Below are 10000 nucleotides of genomic sequence, written 5' to 3'. Positions count from 1 at the left end.
GTTTGATAGGAGCTGGATAAGCAGAAGACTGCATCACGCTTCAATGTCTGTTTGGCATGAGTTTTACGGCTGGATGCCCTTCCTAACACCAACCATTCCACAGTGTGGACTGAGTGCTTTTTACGTGGAACCATCACTGGCAGGGTCACAAAGTAACTTGCAAGACAAAGATCCTTTGAGAGGGGAAGGGGGCATTGGAGGATGTGACCCTTGTGTCAGATTATTCTTTTTGCCATGCTGTCATGGGTTGGACGATTTGACGAGAACAGAAGAGCTAGAGGACTCCGCCAGGTTCTATGTCTGCTTTTTCATGATTTCTGTGGCTGGATGCCCCCCCCCCCCCCTAACGCCAGTCACTTGACAGAGAGTACTGAGTGCTTTTTGCGTGACATTAGCACCGGTGAGGTCGCCAAGTACCTGCAAGATGAAAGCCCTCGAGTGAGCGGAATACAGACTAGAGGAATAAAAAAAATGGCAGAGGGAGAGGAACAGGTGTCTTGCTGAAGAGGTGATTACAGGGCTCGCCCACCTGGAAGGAGAGAGAGGGAAAGAGAGAGAGAGAGAGAGAGAGAGAGAGAGAGATAGAGAGAAGGGACAAGAGAGAATGAGAGAGAGGAAATAGATGTGAGATCCAGGTACAATGTAGATATGTGAGAGAATGGGATTTTTAAAAAAAGCGGAAAAAAAGATACGTATATATAGGTATATCGTTTATCTTTTACTTTTCTCTTTCATCTTACTGCGGTCATGCTGGGGCATCCACTTGAAGGAATCTATTAGTTGAAAGAATCGAGCCTTGTGTTTATTTTGTTAAAAGCCTGGTGCTGATTTTACCGAACCACTAAGTTACGGAGACCTAAACAAACCAAGATCAGTTGTCAAGCGATGGTGGGGGACAAACACACACACACACACATGCACGCACGCGCGTACACGCACACAAACATGCGCGCGCGCACATACGCACTCATACACACAAATACATTAAAACTGAAATTTAAGTGAAAGTAAAAATTTTTAAAAAGCCTATGAACTCTTATACGAACCCGAGTACTTCCTTATCTAATTACTTAACACAGTCGTCTTATCTAATTCTATAAATTAGCAGTTCTCTTGGAAATTCTAGGGATATTTTGAAAGGATAAAATGGTTTGAAACAAACAGAGAACCATTTGATTATGTATTCCATGGTTTAGTCTCAAACTATCCATTCTTTATAAAGAATTTGATTCTTAAGATGGTATAAAGTCTGCATGGCTAGTACTTAAGATATGGCTCTTGGGAAAGAACATCTTTGAAAACTATATTATCTCTTATACACGTTTCACCTCTTCCACCATGATGTTTGTTATCGATTATTCCTTCTTTTATATTTGTACTAAACATAAGTTTCATAAACTACAAAATATAAATATCCACACTACCACACCTGAAACATACCTGTTATAACTCTTTGTCTCGATTTGAGGGTTACGTGAAGGAATTTAGAATACCAAAACTTATTTCTGAAAATGTGCTAAACACTGATGCTGATCATAGTTTAATCAATAGGCGTAGGAAGGAGTGAAAATAGTAGAAGGAAGTGGGGCCCCATCTAAGTGGCCTTTCAGAAATTGAACCTCCTTACGATACTCCCTGGGGGTTCATGGTATGAAATTCATTGTCATTGCTCTGATTTGGTCGCCAATGGCATTTATTTAGTTTCCAAGATGGCCGAAAAAAATGTCAATATTGACAGACTTTCTGGGAGACCCACAACCAGAATAAATGAGGAAAAACATCGCAGATGTGCATACATCTGTGAGGGGAAATCGTCAAATTACCATCCGTGAGTTACCAAGGGATGTGCAGATTAGTTACGGTTCAGTTCAGTCCATTATCACCGAAGATTTAAGTATGAGACATGTGTCTGCCAAGTTTGTGCCAAAACTGCTTTCAGCTGACCAAAAAGACACTCTGGTTTCAGCTGCCCAAGATCTCCTTGGTTGTGTCGAGAACGATAAACAGGTTTTGAAAACATTGCTTAGGTCTCTGAGCAGGTATCGCCAAGCTTTTGGCAAAATGTGATGCAGATTCTCTCCTCAACTTTCTCTGTCATGATCAATGCGACGATCACACTCTACACACGTTCCTTCTGAGCTCTGCTGTAAACAGCGGAAATGAACTAGAACGTTAAAACTTAGTCCGCATGCACAGCAGATTACACACGCACGCACGCACGCACACACACACACATACATACATACATACATACATACATACATACATATATATATATATATATATATATATATATATATATATATATATATATATATCGACAAGCTTCTTTCAGTTTCTGCCTACCAAGTCTACTCACAAAGCTTTGGTCGGCCCGAAGCTATAGTAGAAGACACTTGCCTAAGGTGCTACGCAGCGGGACTGAACCCGGAACTATGTGGTTGGGAAGCAAGCTTCGTTTATTTATTAGTCAATTTTGTCTTACAAAGGCGGCGTGCTGGCAGAAACGTTAGCACACCGGGCGAAACGCTTACCGGTATTTCGTCTGTCTTTATGTTCTGAGTTCAAATTCCACCGAGGTCCACTTTGCCTTTCATCCTTTCGGGGTCGATAAATTAAATACCAGTTGCGTACTGGGGATCGATCTAATTGACTGGCGCCCTCCCCCAAAATTTCGGGCCGTGTTCCTAGAGTAGAAAAGAGTATTGTCTTACCATCAATAATGTAAATAGAGTTAAAGATGTATCTATAGTAAGTTATGTCCGCTATTTCGTTCCATACTTTCCCCGGTTAAAGCGTTACATACGTAGACTGTTGTAGACTATTATTACATGTACATAGTTTCCAGCGTTAATTACACTGACGCTTCAGATTGTTATTCTCAATAATACGGGCTATGTACAGCCTTATTAGCTTATCACTAAATATGTTCATCTTACCTTTAAGAGGCGCTATCCCTGCATCACTCCTTGTATACCGCATAGGAGCAACTAAAACCCATTGATTACTTGATCTGTGATAACATTCCACCGCTCGATGCCGCTGCAGTCCATCATGACCGCCGCAAGCATAAATTCGTCCATTTAACGCAGTACTTGCAACGTAACAGCGGCTAAGATGCATTGGCGATAATTCTTGCCACTGACGCGTAGCAATATCAAATCGATGCACACCGTTGTAATACTTATTATTGTCATTGTATCCTCCAAGAATATATATCTGTTCATGCAAGACCACGGTACCATGATAAGCTCGAAGACAATGAGCTGGATTTATAAGAATAAACCATTGATTCGTACGAGCATCATACGTTTCCATATTCGACATAATTCCATCCAGACCGTAGCCGCCTGTTATAAATATTACTTCACTTGGGATCCGCGGCCGGAAAATAGTAGGCATTTCATGCAAATATAATGAAATATCTTTATAAAGTTGGCCAAGGTAAATACTTGCTTTATATTCAGTAACCGAGTTTTTCTTTAGTTTATCTAAAATATCTGGGTGTAGGAGACCTATGCGTAAATTTTGAAAAAGTCGTTTTGAAAAACTGGTACGGATCTTCGGTTCGAACATGATCCATCTTTGACATGCTAAGAACGCAGATTCTTCTTCTTTGACATTTAAACAGTCATCTCGGACTATTTCTTCCAATTCGTTACACGTCAAACTTAAAAACTCGCTGCTAAGTTTTGAAACTAACGCAAAATGTTCTAAGATATAACTCCAGCTTTTTCGTATCAGGATAGTGCAAGCGTAAAATTTTGAAAATTGATATATTCCAATACAGTTGTACACAGTTAGCCGAGATGCTAAAAATTCTTCACACATTTTTTGAACACTACTTATAGCTAATCGATTTGCGACACAAAGTAGAACTTGTACGTTTTCTTCCGTAACTTCAATCTCATTCGTGTAAGCATATTTCACGATGTTAGCCATAATATCTTTGGAAATACCTGGTATAACTACTTTCCCACTTATGGATTCTTTCATACCACATGTAAAAATAGCTCTGAAATATGGGCTACAAGCAGCCAAGATGACTTTATGAATTTGAAACCGCGTTTGTTCTTCAACTAGAATAATTTCTCCATCACAGAGGTTTTTGGATGCCATTAACTGAAAAATTTCACATCGGAATTTGTCTTGACCTTTATCAGGCTTTACATACTTTATTGAACTTGTCATGTTGAATTGCGATTATTACAATTTTAAACAAACTCTCCCTTCAATAGTCGATTATCATATGGCTAGTAGATAAAAACTAAGGTCCCGTTAGAGTGACGTCATTTCAAGACTGTTTTCGCTTGATGCCGTCTACGAGCTATGTCTTGTACTACCGAGTAAGACGTTTTCCTAAATTTATTATTCTTTAAGGTCGCCATTTCTAAACGCTTTCAAAATCCCGAGTGATTTTATGAAGTCAATTTATGTCGCTTCATCAAACTTCTGAAAAATTTAAACAACAAATCGTCTAATTAAAAAAATATATATATTTATATATATCTAACGAAATACTTATCATTTACAACTTCTTTTCAAAAGTAACTTTTCTGAAACAACGACTTCTTTTTACACTTTGCTGTACTTCGATAACAAATGATCAAAATAATATTCAAAAATATTTATTTGTTATTAGTAGATTTATTAGCTCAATCTTTCGCCCACTTTAATATCAACACCGAATCTTTTGGTTCCTTTACCAGAATCCATTCTGTTGTAAAAATTCAAGCCAGATCTTCCGGTTCGAGAATAACGTTTGCACATTTGTTACGGAAGCCCCAAAGGGCCATGAACTTTGGTCTGCAACTCCTGACTAGATTATATGAAGAAAAAAAAAACAGACCAAGACAGAATTTCTAAAAACATCTTTTTATAATTTTTTATAATTTTGCTTCTCACTGTTGCTGTTTAGCCACAGGCTTACTTTGATCGAGCTTCTACCGTGGGATGTAAACGGACCGTGTAGAGGCACTCGTCTCTACATTCATCTAGTTTCCGTAAATCAATGATACGACCACAACTCTGTTCGATTGATGTATTTTCTCATACTTCTCGACGCCTTACCATCAGATGTATAAAATAGAGGTTTCTGACTGAGGCAAAGGCCTGGTATTTTATTTCATCAACATCGAAAGGATAAACGACAAAGTCGGCCTCGGCAGCATTTGATCTCAGATCCTGAAGAGCCAAAACAAATGCTGCAAAGCATTTTTAGCGATGCCCAAACGATTCTGCCAATCCATCGGTCTATTTGTTGCATATATGATAATGGCCATTTCTTTGTATCCGTAGATCATGAGGAAGAGCGACACTCCCTCGAGTGGTTACGTAAACTAAACCTTGATGCTTGCAAAGCTTTACTTCCTGCCAGCGCTTAGTAGTTTTCAAGTGTGAATCACTCAATGCAATCAGACACCACTCTTTAGTCTTGGAGGCCTGACCATGGTGACTCAGTTGGCTAAGATGGCTGTGATTACCATCATGCTGCAGGTTTTAGATTAGAGTGGTCTTCTCCTAGATCAGTGGTTCACAACCGGAGTTCATATGGCTCTTGAGGGTTCATATAAGAGTTTTGCGGGGTTCACACAACAAAGTAGTAAATTAGCATTTTAAGGGCCTCTGAAAAAATTTTGCTGTAGATGTATTAACTGGTTATGTATTGCAAGAAACGGGTTTCGACACAAGTTAATGTGTGAAAAACAAGGAAGTATTTATAAAGCTGTTTTTAAACATTGAATGGCTACAGGGGTCCAACAGAATAAAAAAGTAAGCAAAGGAGTCCATAGATAATTAAAAAAATGCTTAATAACCCCCTGTCCTAGACAAATTGCCTTACAGGGCTGGAGAGTTCCACCTACATAGGCGTTGCTGGAAGGGTGTCAAAGAGGACAGCGGACCGTCTGAGGGAATCCATTCATTGAATTGCCGTCGAGGTTGTTTCCCTTAACCCTTTCCTTTCTCAAGGCAGTGAAGGTTTCGTTCTTGAGGTTTCTTCCATAATATGTAAATTAACCCATGCAAATAACATGCAAATTAACTCAAAGCTTGGACCCTAAAAGGTGCTGCTACTCCACGTGAGAGTAGATTAAGTCGATTACATCGACCTCAGTGCGTAACTGGTACTTATTTAATCGACCCTGAAAGAATGAAAACCAAAGTCGACCTCGGCGGAATTTGAACTCAGAACGTAAAAACAAACGAAATGTGGCTGAGTATTTTGCCCAGTGTGCTAACGATTCTGCCACCTCACCACCCTAACAACAACAGCAACAACGACGACGACGACAATAATAATCGCTTCAAATTTTGGTACAAGGCCCTAAATTTCGGGGGAGAAGCTTAGTCGATTACATCAACCCCGGTGTTCAACTGGTCCTTATTTTACCGACCCTGAAAGGATCAAAGGCAAAGTCAATCTAAGCGTAATTTGAACTCAGGACGTAAAGAGTCGGAAAAAATGTATTTTGGGCAACGTGCTAAAGATTCTCTCAGTTCAACGCCTTTTTCTCTCAGATTTTGACGGGAGAGGTTTAATCGATTACACCGACCTCGAAAGAATGAAAAGCACAACTGACTCAGCTGCGTTTGAACTCACAACGTAAAGAGACAGATTAAATACCACTAGGTATTTTCTCCAGAGCTCCAATGATTCTCCAAATCCCAATTCGAATAGGATTTAACTTTTAATTTTAGTACAGTGGCATATTATTTTAAAAGTAATCCAATGGTCTTTCCTCAAATGTGCATGGCGTGAGTCATGCAATCTACTTGGATTTTCCATATGAAGCGGAGCCAAAAATGGCTAGTAATGTAAAATGTATCACCGATAGAGAAAAAATTTTAAAAATCCAAATGTTCAACATTATGATCTGATTGCAACCATTCGATAAAGGATGGTGATAGAGAAAAGCGTATCGATTAATGAGGTGAACTTGATTTTATATGATTTTAGTACAAACTACATGAGTAGAACGCCATATTTTATAATAGGGAAGCTGGTGTGGGATTGGCCTACATACATACATATGCTATATGTGTAGTATATATATATATATATATACATACACACACACACAAATGTATGTATGTATATGTATATATATATACACACACACATACAAGTATATGTGTGTGTGTCTGTGTGTATGTATGTATACATGTATATATGTATGTGTGTGTGTGTGTATATATATATATGTATATACTTATTCACACACATATACACACATTCATATATATATATATATATATATATATATATATATATATATATATATATATATATATATGTATGTATATGTATATATATATATATACGTGTGTGTGTACACACACATAGACACATATATTTTGTTGCCAAATGGAATGCATAGCCAAACATCTTGAACTCCATTATAAAAACAAAGCCATTAATAAAATTAAACCCTTTAAAAATTTCCCCTTGAGCTGTGTTGTACTTACAAAACAACTTAAGAACAACAACAGCAACAATAACAACATTAATCACTATAAAATAATTGTACTGATTGCCATACTATCAGAAACGATGGAATTGTGATATTAGTCATTCCTTCGTTAAAAGAGAACTGAAGTCAAGACACTGTTGTCTCCCTTGTGTTTGCAACAGCGAAGTAATCATTAATAAGGGAGGCAACTCTCGATATCGAATGAGGTGTTTTACACAGAATTTTTTTTCACCTCGTTCTGTCCCAAATACTGGCGGCTCATAGATAAAATTAGTTGGGGTGCTGCTTCAGAAACTTTTTAGCCGTTGTTTTAATATTGTGTAAAAGGTAACAAACATATAAAAAGGAATATTTGTACATAAACTTGATCGGTTCGCGTTTTAGCCACTGATGGGTAGTGTGTTTAATTTACTGAACACTGTCTCGAATTCCCTCTTCTTTTTCTCCCCACCCCTAAATCATAAAAATAGGGGGGAGGGTCTGCCCTATTTTTCAAATCCTGGCAGCAACACTGAAGCTGGAAGCAGGATAATAATCTAATTCTACACTTTATCACATTTAAGAATATAAACACGTTTTTAAGGACAACACACTCGGAATCAAAAAGAAACACTGCTTTTGACCCAGCACTGCGTGAACGACAGTGCTGTCTCACCCTAATGTGAAGCTTCCTATCTCGGACATGTGAGCATGCGCACAACAGCCAAATACTGCGTCGCTGAAACTATGAAGCGCACAGTTCTATGCAAGGATTTTTGTATATTTTTCATAAAATAGGGGATGGCTACTGACATTAAGCTTAAGGATTATATAATGTACAAGTATAAAGTAAGAATTAAAGAAAGAAGGACTCATTATATTCAATATTATCGATAATATTGCGCGGGAAAGGGGAAGCTGCAATGCCTATACACGAGCCGCCACGGGTCCCAAAACATGAAGAATTAAAAATTAGAAAAATTGTAAACTGTTTGAAAGGACGTGCACAATTGAAAACTTACTACATTTCTTCAGATTTTCTATGAAAAGAACGCAATTTCTCTCAAATTACTTTGATCAGAAGCATCTTTTACACATCTTTATGTACAGATTGGCTCAGAAATGACCTTACCATTGTAACATTACAGAGAGAGAGAGAGAGAGAGAGAGAGAGAGAGAGAGAGAGAGAGAGAGAAGAGAGAGAGAGAGAGAGAGAGAGAGAGAGAGAGAGAGAGAGAGAGAGAGAGAGAGAGAGAGAGAGCTAAAATGCTAATCATAGGCGTGGCCAGCTGATGTTAACATAAAGCTAAAGATCAGCGAAAAAGAGAATACCTACGCTGAACTATTGAGGATTCAGATTACATGTTCAGGTTTATACCTGTAATTATTGGGGTCCTGGGATACGTAACCCACTGTCTAACTACCAATCCAGAGAAATTATGCTTCTCAAAACCAGAAAGGAGAAAGCTAATTCGAAGACTACAGATCCAAGCCATCACTGGAACAGCAAAAATCGTAAAACGTTCCAGAAGTTTACCATTTAAGTATATACGAGCATGTCTAGACTCCCAGCTATATGCATGAGAATATATACATAAAACAAAACTTAGAAATCTGCTCATGCGTTTACTCCAAATGCTGCACACATACATATATGCACAAATACCCTGTTGGTGTTGTTGAAATTCCAATGAAGGGACCTTGGACCTAGATTAGAACCCGACTCTTTCTTTATTGGTAAGAAATCTTAGGTCGGCGAGCTGGTAGAATCGTTAGCACGCCGGGCGAAATGCTTAGCGGTATTTCGTCAGCCGTTCGTTCTGAGTTCAAATTCCACCGAGGTCGACTTTGCCGTTCGTTCTTTCGGGGGTCGATTAAATAAGTACCAGTTACGCACTGGGGTCATTGTAATCGACTTAATCCCTTTGACTGTCCTTGTTTGTTCCCTCTATGTTTAGCCCCCTGTGGACAATAAAGAAATAAAAAAAATTTTGAAATAAAGCTGAATAGTCTCACACACGCACACATACACATACATGCACATATACACATACATGCACACATACACATACATGCACATATACACACGCGCATTTTAAATTAATTATCACAATGTCATGTAACTCGAGTTATGAGACAAATTCTTAGTTTCAAATTTAATAAGAAAAGAACATGCATATCCTCTTTAACATACATTGAGCACTCTCCTCTCATTCGCCCTAAATAAACCTATGTATGTATGTGTGTGTGTTTGTGTGTGTGTGCGTGTATACGAGAATATATATATATATATATATATATATATATATATATATACGTGTGTGTGTGTGTGCGTGTATGTGTGTGTGTGTGTGTATGCGTGCGTGCGTGCTTTAGCGATATGGGACACCACATATAGCAAACACACATATGTAAAGTAGTCGGACTCGTCACAACCCACGCAACGTCACCGGACACCACACCGAAACGTATGCTCAAAAGGGCGAACAACACCTGGCGTAGAACATTCAAAGTTGAAGAGGAACAAAGACTCAGAGTTGCTAATGCTC

General features: G+C 38.5%; 1 protein-coding gene across 3 annotated transcripts in view; it reads right to left on the bottom strand.

The window, feature by feature from the left end:
- LOC106872634 (kelch-like protein 10) overlaps positions 1 to 4313 on the bottom strand; it is a 20229-nt gene extending 15916 nt beyond the window's left edge. For 2 of the 3 annotated variants that reach the window (XM_089360961.1, XM_052972159.2), the window contains exons 1-2: positions 2940 to 4313; positions 2535 to 2687 (exon numbers count right to left, since the gene is read on the bottom strand). In XM_089360961.1, the coding sequence (XP_089217087.1) occupies positions 2535 to 2687; positions 2940 to 4191 (1405 nt within the window). In that variant the 5' untranslated portion in view covers positions 4192 to 4313. The remainder of the gene's footprint in view (positions 1 to 2534; positions 2688 to 2939) is intronic. The other variant, XM_014919694.3, reaches the window with a different exon arrangement.
- Positions 4314 to 10000: the final 5687 nt, after the last annotated feature.

The sequence above is a fragment of the Octopus bimaculoides genome, chromosome 12 (assembly GCF_046866305.1).
Source record: "Octopus bimaculoides isolate indiv1 chromosome 12, ASM4686630v1, whole genome shotgun sequence".
NCBI lineage: Eukaryota > Metazoa > Mollusca > Cephalopoda > Octopoda > Octopodidae > Octopus > Octopus bimaculoides.
The sequence above is the reverse complement of the archived record's forward strand: the minus strand, read 5'-3'. Positions and strand labels throughout refer to the sequence as shown.